This window comes from Microtus pennsylvanicus, chromosome 9 (genome assembly GCF_037038515.1).
Source record: "Microtus pennsylvanicus isolate mMicPen1 chromosome 9, mMicPen1.hap1, whole genome shotgun sequence".
Lineage (NCBI taxonomy): Eukaryota > Metazoa > Chordata > Mammalia > Rodentia > Cricetidae > Microtus > Microtus pennsylvanicus.
The window spans coordinates 33,260,001-33,277,533 of NC_134587.1; the positions used below are offsets into that span (position 1 = coordinate 33,260,001).

The 17,533-nt window shown below is 40.4% G+C and overlaps 1 protein-coding gene across 5 annotated transcripts in view; it reads left to right on the forward strand.

Annotated features, from left to right (window-relative positions):
• The window catches only part of Qtman (queuosine-tRNA mannosyltransferase), a 339,919-nt gene extending 330,377 nt beyond the window's left edge, over positions 1–9,542 (forward strand). For all 5 annotated transcript variants that reach the window (XM_075985299.1, XM_075985298.1, XM_075985302.1 and 2 more), the window contains 3 exons: positions 2,825–2,895; positions 3,598–3,689; positions 8,412–9,542. In XM_075985299.1, the coding sequence (XP_075841414.1) occupies positions 2,825–2,895; positions 3,598–3,689; positions 8,412–8,495 (247 nt within the window). In that variant the 3' untranslated portion in view covers positions 8,496–9,542. The remainder of the gene's footprint in view (positions 1–2,824; positions 2,896–3,597; positions 3,690–8,411) is intronic.
• The last annotated feature ends 7,991 nt before the right edge of the window (positions 9,543–17,533 follow it).

The following is a 17,533-nucleotide window of genomic DNA, read 5'->3' on the forward strand; positions in this document are numbered from 1 at the left end:
CTATATCCAGACCCTACCTTCTTGACACCACATTTGATGTTGGCTAAATTCCCGAGTCCCAAACTTTTGTTTTTGTTGAGTGTGAATGAAATAGGGAATGCAGCAGTCAGCAAAGAAAAAGGCATACCATCAGAGAGACTGTAACAGTCCAGTACATTATGGATGCATTCCTTGCTAGTTAAGTCACTATGGTAAAATCCTTGGCAGGATTTTTTTCAATAGTTTATTCATGATGTTCATTATTATGAGTTGTAAAGAGTATGAGAATTTCATTTTTAAAATGTCTTATGGAATGTATCACTTTCTTAGATCTTGTAGACATGCTGTGGAAACCATAACATAAAATATGAGTTACTTACAATAACTAATTTTAATCCCATCTGCTAAGTATGACAACATTAGCATTTCCACTTAATTAAAGCACCCTTAAAGCAGCGATGTTTTAATCACTCCGTTTTATTTACTCTCCTCCGGTGTCACTTATAATTGTAACTTTTTATTTTTTAATAATGAGGGATTTTTTTTCTCCTTGCATCAGACAAAAAAAGTGCTGTCGATAATTAGCAGTCTTCTGTTATTAGTAGATTCAGGTGTCACAACTGTGTCTCATCCTCATTACAGTAAAAAATTTCACCTATCAGATTCATTATTGCTAGATAATGCGACTGAGAGCCTTTGCAGGCCCTCCAGAAAAGTAATTCAGCCAAGCAAAATTATCAGCTAATTATATTTAGAATCAAAAGCCCAACAACTATTTGCAGATAAATTGTATGAATTGAAGTGAATAGATCTGAATATTAAGATTCATAGATTTAGCTGATGATTTGTTAATTGGAATAAAAAGGTCATTTACTAGTCATTTTAACAATAGATCAATTGGAACCCTATTTATTATTTAACTGGTAGTGCATAAGGATCGAAATAATGAATAATTGTATTATCATGAGTGTTTTTCAGAATAGGAAAATATGAAGAACTTATGAGGATGCTGTGTGATTTATTTTTAAATATTATAGACTTGTTTGTGTATTTTAAAATGTAATCCCAAGCTAAATATTAACACTAGTATTTTAACAAGTCCAAAACTAGCTGAAAGAGATTGTTCTGCTTTAATGAATTGGAACTTTGACTATGGATTAGATGACTATTTGCAAAAAACAAAAACTAAAATCTAGGTGGTGGGTTTTTTTATTTTTTTTCTGTTACATCAAATAATGCTGTTCCCATCTTATTGTATGGTGTGTTAATTGGTAGAGACATTATGAACATAGGGTATTATATACTCATACAACGACTTGAAACGTAAGTCAGCCTGTAATGATTTTCTTTTAGTGTACAGAATAATTCAAATTCATTATTAAAAAGCAGATAATATGCACTTTCTGAAATGCCTGTGATTTCTCTCTTAACTTATGTAATTATAAGAGAATGCTCACATGTATTTGCTTTTCCGTTGGCGCAGCATTTTAAAACCGAGTGACTTCAGACACCATGCATATTTCCCTTTGGTTCGTGAAGTACATTACAGGCTGATATGCTCAAAAGTTTTCTTAATGATTTGTACTGCAGCACAGCGTAGTTTATAGCTGTGCTTATAAGACATGCACGTGCAGAAAAGGGTTAGAGTGCTCGTCTTCTCAAAGTGATCGTTGGTCACTGAAACCTTTGCAGAAAAGGGTTAGAGTGCTCATCTTCTCAAAGTGATCGTTGCATTTCTGCTGTGCTTTATAAAAACTTAGCATTTTTCCAGAATTGGAGCTCCAAGTCAATACTTTCCCTTTATACTAATTTCAGTTTAACATAATAAAAATAGGGAAAACATCCCCCACTTCAAAACAGTTTAAATTGCATGTACTCTGTCACTGTAAATAAACAAGGTAAACATTGACATGACTTCAGATCATTCTTGGACCGAAAAAAATCTGCAGTTCAAAATAAATTCTGCCTTTGGTCAACATTTTGGATGCAATTCAAAGTTTCTCATAAAATAAACATATTTTAAAGAGTGTTTTGAATTTCACTGCATAATTTCTAGCCAACAGAAATGACAGTGGTATCTTCAAGGTTTAAGATATGTCAGATCAATAGCCATTGTGCAAACCTAGCAAGATTGCAAGGGGCTATACCTTCCCTCTGCTTAGCCCCCTACCACTGCCACAGGGAGAAAAGCTCCTGTAGATGCTCCCAGGGGAATCTCACACTGCAGAACTTTGTGTTTGTTTAATAGTGAAAGTATTCTTTCCTGATAAAATAGAAAGTAAGCCGAATTTTTTGTTAGAAAAGCAAAATTAAAATAATCTGAACGAGAGTTTTTCCACAAAGGGAGAGTTTTACATCTGCATAATAACAAATTGTTTCAAAGCCTGAGCTTGAAATGAAAATGCCCCATCACAACAGATTGTAAATTTTTTTTCCTGTGCTTTTAAAAGTGTCTCGATCATTTCTACGGCTTCCCTGCTAAAGTATTTGCTATTTTATTTAAACATTTTTTGAAAAATGAACATTCTGAGGCTTTGTAGCATTATTAGGAAAAGCTGCCCATACTTTCCCATGCTGTTGAATGTGTTTATCTGCTGATTATAAAATGTGTTAAACAGTATTTTAGAAACAACAAAAATGCAGCGCTGCGCTGTGATTAATTCAGTGAACAAAGCATATGCTGCCGGTTCTGGCCCATGGAAGTCGGGCATGATCAATAAAATCTTGCAAAGAGCAACTCTGGCATTTAGGGTATACTGCCGACCATGGGTTTTGTCCCACGAAGCTCCCCTCTGACTGATGCTGTGCCTGCTCTACTCTTGTCCCCTCTCTGACGTCTCTGCAGGTTGGAAGCTGTGTACTGTGGCTGCTACCCACTTTGTCCCAAAGACTTGGTTTATCCTGAAATATTTCCAGGTAGCTACTTTCATGTGCTTTTTCTTTGTTGTGATTTAATACAGGATCCATGCTAAACTAAAAGTTTGAAAATAAACTTGAGTAGGAGCAATTGTTTATTTGGCAAGTCAACATGTTAGTGTTAAGGAAAAATTTATGTGTTTTAATACATTAGAGTAAGCTTATATTTACCATCTGTTCTTTTAAGATAACAAAAAAAAGCAAGTTTTCAAATAGCATTCTTCATTGTTAGCATACACATCTCATAATGACGGATTTTTATAAGCAGGTCAGTACTGCTGCAATTGCTAACAGATTTTTTTTTAATGATACACACAGAGAAAATTCAAGGATTGAAAGTCATACCAAATTCTTTAAACAATTGACTAGTTAATAATATGCAACTGTTGGACAGAGTGCATCCAGCTCTCGTACTGGTTCTCTGAAAAATTCTCATCACTAAATACATCACATATGCATTGTGCTACATTAGAATAATGTATTTTAATCACCCAGAGGAGATGTCTAAACAGCACAACTACACAGTCTTATTTAGCATTAAACATCCTTGTGAGCTGAGGTAACCTTATAAAATCATGCTTAAATAATGTAAAACATGAGGCGGCACAGAGCAATATGCATTTTTAATTAGTAAAGTGACTAATATCGAGTGTGTGCTTTGAGGTTTTTGTTTCATTAAAAATGTATCTGTTTTTCCTGCAGCTGAGTATCTGTATTCCACACCTGAACAGCTTTCAAAGAGGCTCCAGAGTTTCTGCAAGAGACCAGATATTATAAGAAAACATCTTTATAAGGTAGCTATTGAGAAGAAATTTACGTGATAGAAATGCCACATTTAAATACAAAGAAATTTTTTTTAAAAAAAGCATCTAATTAACATACTAATGTTTAAAGGAAACATGCTAGGGAGGGTATTGGTTGTTACACTAACAAGGATTAATTAAACTGGATGCCAGTTGTATTAACCTAGGTCTTAGGAAATACGTGCACTTCATGCACAGTACATGGTTTCTTTTTAATTTATTGTTTTCTAAGATGACTGTCCTGTACATTTAGCCCCAAGAGGCTTATAAAAATGAACCTGGATTAATGTAACTCATTAGTTGAAAAGGAAGTAAAGGGAAGATTCCACAATTATACTAATAAGGATAAGCCTTTCTTCCCATCATAATGAAATCCTAAGTGCTCAGAAATCTAAGGGAATGACATTAGTGAAGTTTGCTGCTGATTGAACTACACACATAAAGACAGACAGCTTTCAAAAGTTTTATTCCCCCACCCCGCAGTCTATTCAAAATGGGCATACAAAATTCTTAGTATGTTTAGAGTCAGATCCAGCCGTCTCAGCTCAAAATGTCAAGGCAAATGGTTTATATGAATAGCACCACGCATACTCACCTCCTCTTCCCTTACCTGAATCAAGCATCCTAAATTATAGAAATAGCACAAAAGGCCACTGCTGAAAATGTAAGTAGCTAAAGTGGGATCTGCTCTCTGGGCTCCAGAGGTGGCTCTAGGCCATGAATAACTCGCTTCCTTATGTCCTTTGACTATAGTGTCTTCATTTTATTAAGGTTAGCAAAGTTTACAATCTAGCACTTTTATAGTACAGAATCTTTTCATTTTCTATGTTAATATATAGCCTTCAGCGTGAAATACACTCCTCTGCCTTTTTTTTATTCAAGGCCTAAAATACATATTTACATGTTGATACTTGAAAAACATGACTTTATTTCTCCAGGAAACAGTTAAACCTCAACAAAAAAAGGAAGAGAACCAAAAATGCAATTTAACACCCAATTTCAAGCTCATTATCTTTCATTGTCTATTAACTTGGCAATGGTTCAGAAGGTAGCTCATAATGGTTTAAAATGCTGACTGAACAGTTCCAGGCTTCAGTGTCACTGCCGGAGCCGAGAACTGTTGTATCATGCATGTGAAGCCTCGCAAAGAGTGGGCCTCCAAGGCTCACTGCTCCAGCGTCACTCAGTCCAAAGCCCAGTAGCGCTCTCGTTCACGTCCACCACGCATGTGATAGGCAGGCAGAGCATGCAGACTACGAAGTTAAGGAAATACAAATTTTGGTACAAGTGGATTCTTGCTATATTTGTGATGTAAACCTATTTCTTTGTTTTCACAGGTAAAATATCAACTCTTTGTTATATTTGGGAATTTGGATGAAGTGTTTATAAATCTGTTATACCATCAAATTTTTTTTTATTTTAATGTTGGTTCAGGTCAAGTTCTACTAGCCCTATTACACTTCATCTGAGTCTTCAACTCTTTCACAAGGCCTGCAACAGTTGTCTGTAGGTAGAAAAAAGCAGATTTCTAGCTGACCTTTCTCAATAGAATTACTACCCTTCTGAGATATAATGTTTATTTGACAAATAATGGAAAAATTCTAAAAGAATGTTAGCTTGTTGTATGATGTTAATATACAAAATTCTTCACATACTTAAAGATGGCTCATAACTGAACTGCTACATTTTAACTCTCCCAGATAACTTTAGTTTTTACGTGATAAACCTTGCAACTCAATGTTTTATAAATTAGTAATCTATAAGAATTTACATGTATATTTTAAGTACTTTTGCAATGAATTTTTTGTTTTAAATCTATGATATGCCTTAATATATGTCCTCATTGGAAAATGTTAGTGATACTGTATCTAAAAATTATTCTCAAAATTTAAAGAAAGTTATCTAAAATTACAAGAAACCAAGAGCATTTAGACGAATGGCCCATCATGAGGCGCTGGATTAAAAATGCTAGGAATGGACTCGAGTCTGGTTTGTTATACTAAAACAGGTCAAACTGGTAAGAATGGATGTGTCCAAAAGGTACGAAAAGCATAAGCTACAGTCATGTCTCCAGTTCTGTCTTGTTCCTGTCCCAGTCTCAGGAGGCATCTGCTCTCCTGAGCAGATAATGGAGACGTGCGTCCCTCCAGGACAGCTCTGCTTAATTGTGCAATGGAAAAGGACCTTCGAGTGTTTGGAAAAAGAGCGCAAAGGCTTTTTTTTTTTTAATGCTCTTTTTTTTCTTCTTCCTTTTTTCTTTTATTATTTTACTTCTTCTGTTGGACAGTTGTGTTTGCTTTTATAAAGCATGTACTCCTAAGTCTGAGAGGACAGAATGTCATTGGATTCCTTCATTTGTTCCTTTTACATTTTACGCCTTTTCTTGTTGTTGCTAAAGGTTCATGTTCAACATCATTCCAACATTGTACCATCTAGAGTTTCTCCTAACGTACACTTTTTCATGTGGACTCAGACTTAGAAACTTAATGACTGGGATAAGGCTTTTAAACTTGACTTTCTTCTTATAGGAAACATTGCACATTTAGTATGACTAAGAGATTGGGGGCTGTAACTTGCAGCGGGATTTGAAGCAGAGGCAGAACTGATTCTGTCTTGTTGTTCTTTTGTTGCTTAAAATGACGTTCTGCATTAGAAGTCTATGACTGCTTCACCTGAATGATTTCAGGCCTGTGACGTTTAAATATTCATCCCCCTCCCCCGTGTGCGTGTGCAGGTGCCTCACGCTCACACACATACACACTTAAAGATCATTGGAAAAATCTAATACATGTAAAAAGTAAAATGCTTCTTAATAATCTTAAAATCTAAACCTTTTTTATCACTTTAAAAAAAATTTAAATCTACTTCTTAAAAAATTTACATGCATGAATTACATACAGGTTTTGACTATAACTTTTTTCTAACATTAACCTGTATCGTGCTCCAGGTAGAAAATTACACTAGCCGTGTACTTCTGTGGGGAAAAAAAGTTTGATTTCTCTCGCAGTAAGGGCTCTTCTGGACCCATCAGCCTACTGGACATGGGGTTCCAGTTCCAATGCAACGCCAGTTGCCCTGACTGTTTACACGGACAGTGGCACTTTTCTAGAGGCCAGGCTGGATGGAGGTCGCACTTTTGGCCTTGATTTTAGTCCGTTACTCGCTGAAAGACTCTAACAGTTGTGTGAGACTGGCACATTGTGCTTTATCATGACGTTTTATCCCTTTCTTTTTAAGTGCTTTGAAAAAAAAGAGATGGTCCCTTATTATCAGTACTGAAAATAAAGCAAGAATATGGCCAGTGTGCAGGGTAGACACACCCGTGCTCACAGCAGAGACCTCTTTTCTATCCTGTTCTTCATTTGCTTTGACTTACAAACTGGGCAATGGCATATGAGTGTGTGTAGTATGTGTGTGCTGTGTCTGCGTAAATACAAGTGTGTGTGTGTGTATATCTGTGTCTGTGTATGTATGTATCTGTGTATACATGTGTCAGTCTGTGTGTATCTCTGTGCGTGTATATCTTTGTGTGTGCTTGCACTTGGGAAAGGAGGAAAGTGTCCTTGTGCTTTGGGGGAGTCACCTGTAGTTTCCCAAGGTTTTCAGAAATAACTGTTGGTTTTTACTCTGTCCTTTTTAAATTGTTCAGCAGTTGAGAGCTACAAAATCTATTATTTGGAGGAAAGAATTTTCAGATTTTTGTCTAAAACTCATTCCAAGCAATGATTGTGCTTACAAAGCAGACTCGATGCCCAGAAAAGCCATTTGCAGTGGTCTTAATTATGTCAAACTACATTCATCCAAACCACAACCAAGCCTTTTCTAAGTCCCTTTAAGAGACTGTCACTCTGGAGTCCCCTTTACTTAGAGCATGGAGTCTAGATATGGATAAGGTGGATCTCACCAGCATTAACACTACTCTAGAATCTTACTTTTTCCTGAGAAAATGAAAAGATTTATAGTGCTCTCTCAAGAGCTTATAAAATCTCTAAGCAACACCTGCAAAATATTATGCAGGTTCTCAGTCTTTCTCTCCTTCTGTCTCCCATATACCTTCCTCCTCTCCTCCCCTCCCATCTTCTCCTCTCCTCCTTTTTTCTTCCCTTACCATGATTTTATATGGTTTGTCTCTGCTTTGGCCCGTTTAACTTGGTTGAGATTTTGTCATTCTCCTTAGGTAAATTCTTGGCCTGTGGGTTACTCCTCTGCAGATCTAGAAGGATTTTTTTTTCCCCAACCATAATAGCATTTTTCCCCGAGGAAGTGCTATAATGAAATAATGAATAAAACCCATTTGGCAATGTAAAGCACCTTATAAATTCCGTGTACTAGTGAGGGCATTTATCGTGTGCCCTTGCTCCTTAAGGGTAAAACTCACATGGCAAAGCTGTTTCTTGAGAGTTCCATATACCTTCTGTGTGTGAAAGTTCAAAGACAGATGGTCACCTTCTAAGAGCCATCATCCATGGCGTAAACCAAGGGATGTGTGCAGCAGTCTCCCCATGTGCAAACTGCTCCCTCTCCCAGCTGAAGTCAGTGCTGTCTTAAACCAGCCAGAAGCCAGGCTTTTCTGGAGTCATCCATGGAGCTTGGTGGCTTGGGAGTTGTAGCTGGAGAGATGAGGCAAGTTTGCAGTGTGAGTTTTCAGGCGTCTCTCATTTCAGGGCCTGCGCTTCTTCACTGCTTTCTAATCTCTCCTCCCCCTTGTTGCAGGGTGAAGTGGCTCCATTTTCTTGGGCAGCCCTACATGGCAAATTCAGGTCTCTGCTCACAACAGAACCCAGGGAAGATTTGTGACAGATGGGGCTAAGTCACAAACTTGCAGCCTAAGGCAGAATCTGAAGAACTTTCCAGAGTGTGCCCATATTTACCTGATCAGAGAGAAAAGAAAATCTGCAGAGGAAGCCGAGCCTGGCTGCTTGTCATAGCTGACACAGAGCCATCTGCCACAAACCTGTGGCGGCTTCAGATCTCCAATCCCTGCCACCACCCCAACTCAAATTAAATACAGATTCCTAGAGACGTTATGATGGTTACACATGTCCTCGGCATCACATGTAGGAGACTGTTCAAAAAAAATATGTGGCCTGTTGTATAACCGCACTCATGTATCCCATATGTGGTGCCACATTGAATTTCCGGTTGAATCCGTTTTTATCCTTTGTACTGGATGACATGGTGCCTGAATTCTTTCTTTCTGCCGACACGATGGCAGCCAAACTGCAGCTTCAAACACTCACACTTGGCTGAGTTTCTACCTGGGTTGCCAGGTTATCATCGGAGCCTTCTTGTGTCCTCAAAGGGCCACAGGGCCTAGAAAGAGGATCAGAATGCTCCTGAACTAATTGGGCAGCCATCTCAAAGCTGCTGTAGGCAAAGGGCTGCTTTAGCACTTTTCTTTTAGCAAATTAATGACTCTCTGGCACAGGAATTTTTAAGTGAAGGTATTAATAAGGGGTCTGGCAGGTATTCCCATGATTCTCGGAGTTTCATTTGCATTTAATTAATCTTAAAGAAACTTGCAAGATAAACAGCTGTAATGCGGACAAACATGGCAGATACCGTGAGTGAAGGCCTCTCATCCATAAAATGAACACGAGATACTTGTTCTACATTTTCTTCTTATGGGTAAAAATAGAGAAATCAAAATGCTTCTGACAAAGCCATAATTTGGTACAAATATTCTTCAAAAATATTTGCATCCAACTACAAATATATTCTGTGATAAGTCACTTATGATTCTTGTAGTCAAGCTGCTCTGTTTGTTGGTGTAAAGATATTTTAAATGGCTGGATTGTAAAATAAATTTTTAATAAACTACCCGCTGTAATTTTAATTAGCATATTCATTTGCGTTTAAGTGTGTGCACCTATCTGTTTCTTACTGAATGCTGCCTTGTGTCAGAGAAGACAGAATACAATTGTCTCTTGTAAGGATGAACAAGGATCTGAGCTGCAAATGTTTGTTACATATTATGACATTTCCAAGACTTTCTTTGCATTCTGGAAAGCAGGAGGTAAACATTTGTAGTCATTAAGGTAAAGTCTGTTGATAAACCATCTTCTGTTTACTGCCAGGTAAATTGTAACTTCCTTGCCTATTGAAATGGAAAACTTCTATGTAATGCAGAGTAGGGAAAAGCCAGAGAGGTGAGTAGACTAGGGCCAAGCCTGGGTCTCTGTTCTCTAGAGGAGCTGGGTGCTCTAGCAAGCATCCAAGATGGAGCAGATGGTTGCACTAAAGTCCGACAGAGTCCTTGTGATAGGTATCAAACTAGAAATCAGAAAATCAGCCAGGGTTAGGGAGCCATGCACTGTCCTCAGGGTAAAGGCAGGCATGTAGACCAGTGACCTAGGAAGGAAATCCCTGAGAGCTGGGAGTTTCAGAGCAGGAAATGGAAGCAGCAGAAAGAAACCTAGCTGTCTGTGGGTAGACTCATGCCTGTCTACTGTGAGAACCACAGCAGGGGGGGGGGGGGCACTATGCCACTGGCTTCTTGTCCTTGCCTATGAGGAAGCCACGAGACAAAGATACTTCACCCTGTTCATAAAGGGCCCAGAAGCTCTCAGAAGTCCCACCTGGTCTTAATCTTTGGAATAAGGAGTCTAGCAGGGATGGCTCATTTGAGAGCAAAACAGAAGATATCATTGTAAATAAGACGCTCAAAGATACATCTCTTGGGCAAGGTTTTACTTTATACCCCCTAATGAAATGATGTAGTCAGAAAGATACTTTTCACAGGTGGCCAAGAAAAGATATTTGGTTTCTCTGGTTTTCTGTGGTTCTTTTTCACTGGTTAATAGGAAGAAATTGAATCTCTTCAGAGAGTATGTCCCAAATATTTAAATATCTTCCTCCTTTTTTTTTTCCAAATAAGATCTGCCGTTCCCCAAGTTCATCTCAAACTCACTGTGTAGCCCAGTGTGACCTTGGGCCTCCTGTCCTTCTGCCTCAGCCTCCAAGTATTAGGATTGCAGGTGTCCACCACTGCAGCTTGTGTGAAGCCAGGCAATTGGAACCCAGAGCTTTGGCAATGCAAGGCAAACTCTACCAACCAAACTACATCCCTAACCCCATTTTCCTGACTGGAGGCAACTGTGGTCATGATACTGCACATGACCTGTGCGTGGAATTTTTCCTTCACTCAAATTCAGATCAACGTTTGCTTTTGGTTGTGTTCATCATTCCCCACAGGCTACAGATTTGCAGTATAGTTGCCACTTAGGAAAAGCTATGCACTCGCATTCAGTATTGGTGCTTCGAAGTCATAAAAAGTTCGGTTGATGCACAGTTCTGAACATTATTAAAGGCACATCTGTATCTCTGTGTGTGCATGTACTTCTCAATAGCTGTGACATGCTGAGTGTGGTGCTAACAAGTTAGCCAGCACTTGAAGTCAGTGGATAACTGGGAATACAGTTGATTCATGATTATGTTAGAAGAGAGGCTAAGTAATTCCCGTAGTTCCTGGGTTTAGTATGTTGTTGCTTTGTTTGTTTGTTTTTTGAAACTTTTGCTCTTTTATAGGTATTTTTAATTTTTGTTTCTTTTTAAATTTTAAATAGCTTTAAAGTCTAGCCATTATCAAATATGACACAGTGTCTAGGGTACATGCCTTCTATCTACACACTCTCTGTTTCTCTCAACAGGTAATACAATATGTAGTTCTTAACCTCATCAGTATGCCAGTATTGGCAGGATAAATCAAAAGACTATCAAAACATCCCCGTTTGGCAGGCGTCTTTCAAATACAGTTAAGCTGGATGCCCTGCTCCTATTCACAGGTCTTCAGGCATACCACATAGAGGGGACAGCAGAACCCATAATGAAGTGGAGACTCTCAGCTGTAGAAGGCCGCATGGATTAATTCCAACACCTTGAAATGCATCTGGAAGCAAAGACTTCGTTTTAGTTGAAAGTGTTAATTATATTTGATATTTTTAAAAGTAAAATCTGTTTTTGAGAAAGCATCTGCTACCCAGAAATATCATGAGCCACAAAAAAGATTTCATCTAAGCCCTAAGTTACTTCCAAGGGTGATGGACTCAGTCTTCAGATGTTTCCCCTGATGTCCTTTAATGCTGACATGGTCTGTGGTTTTTACTCTTCTACAGGATCTTAACAAGCCTCACCTTAAGTGCCTCTCACTCCAGGAGAAAACTGGAGTGCTTGTCATCAGATGTTATATTAACAATGAAGAGAGTGGAGAGCCTATATTATAAACATCACCATAGATGTGTTGCATCTTAAGCCATGAATTGAGATACAGGCCATCTTCCCTTAAAGCATTCATTAAAATGCAACTGAGACCGTTTTAAAACAAGCAGTTCTACCTGCTGCTCAAAGAAGGTAAATATGTGGTTAAAATATTGCACAAAACGACAAGAATTAGCACCAACTTTACAGCTGCTCCTTGGGAATTCTGGTGGAAAGAATTCTGCAGTAGAGGCTCATTCCCTGTGTAGCTAACAACCTCCTCTGCAGGGGAAGCTCATTGGCTCCGAAAGGCTTATTATTACTTTTGCTTTCTGCCTCTGTGTGTGTCTTCAATGTTATTGTTGTTATTATAGTGTGTGCCTTCTGACTGGAGTTATAACTCGTTTCCACTGGGAAATGAGTGGTCAGGACTGCTGCCCACCAGCTTTAACAGTCTTTGACTTCCTGAGTCGGAAAACCATTATTTTCCCACAGAAAGTGATCAAAACTGCTCAAACTTCTAATTACGCATGAGAGGATGTCCCTCTACTTTCCAGAAGCCTAGGACTTCATTTTAACCTAGACACAAATCATATTATGGACAAAGTCAGACTTCGCTATCCTTGGGTTCCCTAAACTTTTTGCCTTGGACATGCAGCTCTTCCTAGCAGCTCTTCCACTGATGTTCAACCCAGAGACTCTGAATTGATGGCTTCAAGGGATAATCTGTAGTGCTTCTTGAACTCCCTATCTCTTACTGTGTTTGAATACATACTGTAGAGTGTTCGATGTCACTCTTACAGGGAAAACATACTTGTGTGACTTGGGCAGGGGGAGAGCAATGGAGTCATTTGTATTTGAAGTTTTAATGTTCACAGTATCAATTCACAATTGAGAAAATTAAACCATACCAGCATATTTAGTAACCAGAATACATTAGAGTTACAAAAAGACAAAGAATTTGATCTTTGAGGAAGCATCAAGTTCAAATTGCATTACTCACTTGAACCCCTAATTTGATTTCTCTTGCCTCCAGACAAAAGGCTACATGGATAAGAGGCACATGAGAGACCATGAAGTTCGGCCAATATTTTATGTGTTTTTATGATTGCTTTTATCTGGTCTTTAAGGGGGCATTGAATGTGCATGGTGTCTGTCACAATCTCCACCATTCTCTCTTCTTACATTTGTTGGATTCATCTGTGTGGTTTTCTTGTCAAGAATTTGTCTCTATGGCCTCTCAGGTTAATTCACAGTGGAAAACTTGGTTCTAAGGGAACACTGCCCTGCTTTAGGTCCTGTGGAGGCAGAGTCATATCTGGGACTCAGATGTTTCCAAGCTCTTCCTTGAATTTACGTTTGGTTCCATTGGTCAAGTCCTACAAAGAAGGGGAAGTAGAAAATGTGTGTCTTCATCTTTTGGCTTGCTGTTTTCTTCTGCCTCTGGCTGTCAGAAGGAGCATAGAGCACTGTCGTTAGTATCTCCCCTAACAGACATATTCCTGCTTCTTCTGACCATGCATGCCTTCTAAATGAACAATAGGAGAGCAATGCAAAAGCTGTGATTTCTGGTGCTAGAGCCCTCCCAATGGGACCTGTAATATTTCTGAACTGACCCTCCTCTGTTGTCTTTAAAATCTACAAGGATGAAGTTGTGCATCCCCGAGCTGTGAAAGGCGGTCCCACATTCTCTCGGAGTGCCAGGGCTGACAAGGAACGCTGATACTGTGGCACCTTAGTTGTGCAGGGCTGAGCCTGCTTCCTCTCACCCCCGTAGATAACCCAGGAACAACATCCTGGGACATATTTCCCCAGGAAGAAAAAGAACGGAGGAGTAACTTTAAAAAAAGCTACTTCTGATATGGTATTAGACTCTAATTCATAGGGAAATTTATGCCTGAGATATGAATTTCTGAAAATAAAGGGGTTTTTTTAAATGAAAACACTGACACATCCTTAATTATAGAGTAATAAATACCAATGGCATATTATCTTCTGATATTTCCTTACACAGATATCAAAGCATGCAGCTGCTTTTGAAAACTGATAATCAAGTACAATGTAAGTCTATTACATCGTGTTCTCACAGCCCACCCCTACCACGCAGCACGGTGGAGGCCTGAACAGCGAGAGGCAGAGCCGATGCTAGCAGAAACCTAACTGAACAAATTAGCTTTGAATTGTAACTTAAGAATCTCAGTCAAACCAAAATGCCTGCCCTTGCCAGGAAAGGCATTCCAAAGAGCATGCCAAGAAAAAAGCTGTTGCTTCAGGATTATGGAGCAGTTCTGAATAGACCGAAGAACTTAGTGATCAGTCAGGGAATGCGAGTAGTTAACTATACAGCTGGAGGATGCGTAAAACTTACAGAGCATCAGTAATGGAGTGGGGAAGCAGAGCAAGGTTTGACCAGAAAGTACTAAGTTCCTCGCTCCCATTTTTCCCTCCTTTCAGTCCAGGCAGCAGAGAGAAAGAATCACGGTCAAAAAAAAGTATGTGGAGAAATGTGGGGGGTAGAAGAGGAAATGAAGGTTAAACAAGGCCAATATGATTCAGAATGAAAGGGAGGGAGGAAGTATAAGGAGCCAGCTGCAATTACTAACGTTACATTAAGAAGAGCTGAAATTGAGAGGGGGAGTTCTGGGTATTTTACTAAGTGGATTAATGTCCTCTTCCCTGAGTGTCTGAAGTTGCTGATTTTAATTTATTTGGTACAGGGATTTATTGTGAAATTCTTAATGGGAGCAGGGGATAAATAAGGGCCATTATAAACTCAAAACTAGGAAGGAGGAATGGAGTTTTAAGCTACGGACAAAGTTGAGTGTTTCAAAACAAAGTATTTAGTCCATACAAGAACTTAAAGAGAAATAAGAAGTACATTCAAAAAAGAAACAGAAATTCCCTATCGATGTGTGAAGCCAAGGATCCTGAGCAACTTAAGAGCTGGTTTTATTGCCATTCTCCTTTCTCCACCCATTAAACACTGAAGAAATCTTCACTCTGGCATCTAGAAACCTATTCATGAGCATCATTTGTTAATATAAACTGAGTCCTGCCCTGCTCTTCAGTGGGTGGTAAGAACTAACAACTGGCCTAAATCAAGGGCTGCGGGGTGATGCTGTAAGAAAAAGCAGTCTCGTGATTTGCTCTTTTTTTTCCTTACTTATGTTTCTGAGGGATACCACCAGAAGATGCAGAGTGTGTGGTTAGCTCCCAGCAATGGATGCTAAAGAGGTTCTGTACCATTCGCCTAAAGATGCGCCAGAAAGGGGGGAGTGGACAAAACCCCGTGTGATTTGCTTCTCTGACATTTGTTAGCCTCCTCGTCTACTCGTGGGGAGCGAGAAAACTGCTTCTCAGTCTCCAATAGCTGAAGAATCTTAACCGGTTGTGTTTTATCCCAGCTGCAGGACTGTCGTCTGGCTGCAACTAGTCCACATACATCTTGGTTCAGGCATTTGCCTGCCCAATAATGTCAGGATCATTTAAATTGAAATTATGCATCAGAAGGTATTTAAGAATTACTGATATGCAGCTATTAATCTTGAATGCTAATGGTACGATTTGGGGTGTGGGCAAATCACTTAACTGGAACCACATGAAAAAGCACTTGGAGTTTTTTGGTTTTTTTTTTTCCTAAAGCGTTATGGGGAAAGATGGTATGGTTGGGACAAAATACAATAGAAAAATAGGAGAGCTACTCCTGTGAGGGGAGAGGTTAGTGAAATGACCAAGGAGCCCCGTGGCCTTGCCACCTTCAGCGTGGCTCGTCGTTGTGCAGGCAGACCAACCCCTCTGCTTCCGAACTGATACAGGAGTGCCAGAAAACCCAGGGGGAACCCAGCATGGTGGTGCAGGACGATCTCAGAGGTCATTTAGCCTATTTTAGTATAGGTCATCGTGCAGGACTAGAGGCTTGAATCATGGTAAGCCAGGAGCCTCCGAGTCTGCACAATTTACCTTCTCTGCAGAACTCAGGACGTGGCAGAGTGACCTCTAACTTAAATCCCAGGGGCAGGGTGGCGATTGTTTGGGGATCGTAATCAATTAAAAGAAAAAGGAACAAGAGTGTCCTTTTGCCATTTGATCCAAAGAGCCACGGATAATTTGTGGGCTGGTGCTTGCAGCTACGTTCCCTGGATTTTCCGTCTGCTGGCTTTGCCCCTTTATTTCTAGTGTGATGATACCAGGCCAATAAAATGAAACATACAGAATTGCAAAACTGTGTGTGTGTGTGTGTGTGTGTGTGTGTGTGTGTGTGTGTGTGTGTGTGTGTGTTGCAAGGGTATTTATTACTAAAGATAAATTGCAACTCTTTAAGCACCAAATTTTAAAACTTAAAAACGCATGAATAATGAAGTTTTAAAGCAGCAAAGTGTGCTGGAGCAGAGTATTTATAGTCTTTTCTGTAAGAGGTTCCCCAGACCTCTGGGTGCATCAGCAAACTGTCCTCCTACACCATCGAGTGTGCAGCTGCGATTTGGCCCCAGGCACCACCTACCCATAGTCTCTACCTCATGCATTTTACATTGCACACATTATAAATGGGGGAGGCCCCCCTTGGTGTTCAGTGTTTCCTTTTGTCGCGACCATCAGCTGACACTTGGAAAATGTAGCATACAGTTTTGTGTGTCTTTAATCTGTAATTAAGGATCCCTTGTCCGGGGCTTGCCACCTCTGTCCTCCCTCCCTCCCTCCCTCCCAGCTCCAAGTCTACCCACGGTGGGGTCTAACCCGTGCTGTAGTCTGAGACTTTCCTGGACGAGCTGCAGGACACCCCGCCCGCGAGTGCTGACGACCGAGCCCTTCCGTGGTCCCCCGGCTCTGCAGCGCTGGCCTGGGGTCGCCGGTAGCAGGGCACCACCGGGGACCAGATGGTTTCCGCCTTGGACAACGCGCTCTCGTTTCGGCGCAAAAGGGCGAGGGCGGGAGGCACCTTGGCTCTGGGAAAGCAGGGCACCGGAGAGTTTCCGCGTCCCGCTGCCCTAGCAAGCGCACGGTGGGGCGCCGCAGCCGCTGGAGCCCGCGGGGCCGCAGTAGAGACGCGAGCCCGGGCGCCCGGCGTTCCGCCGACTCCGGCTTCAGCATCCCTGCCTGCTCGGTGGCACTGCGCTGGGGACTGGGTTCCGGTGTGGCCTATGTTCGGCCCTCGGAGCGTGAATCTGAAGATGCACTAGGCAGACAACCGCTGCTTTCTACACGCACACTTGTTTAAAGTTTGACCTACGCAGTCCACGGAGGAGATGGGCGATGGGCATGAGGATTCTGCTGCAAAGGTTCTGGGCTATACGTTTAAAACACTCCTCTCCACTCTGGCATTGTCAGAGTCTGATTTAAATCACATGCCCAGAACGAGTGTTGTTGGGTTTGTTTTTGTGGGAGTTTTTTGTTGTTGTTGTTTGTTGTTTGTTTGTTTGGGGCTTTTCCCCCCACAATTCCCATCATGCCTGCATATTGGGAATTATAAACTGTGTTTCCCTACCTGTCCACCGCGGGTTGTATAGGAGGACGAGGACATAGAGTATTTAAAGCAGTTTATTTGGTCAGAGAGTCTTTTTGAAGCAGCCCATTGATTTGTTCTTCAATTGCTCTAAGTCTGGGGAAAGTAGAGAAATTATGTTTAGTATTTTGAGACTTCT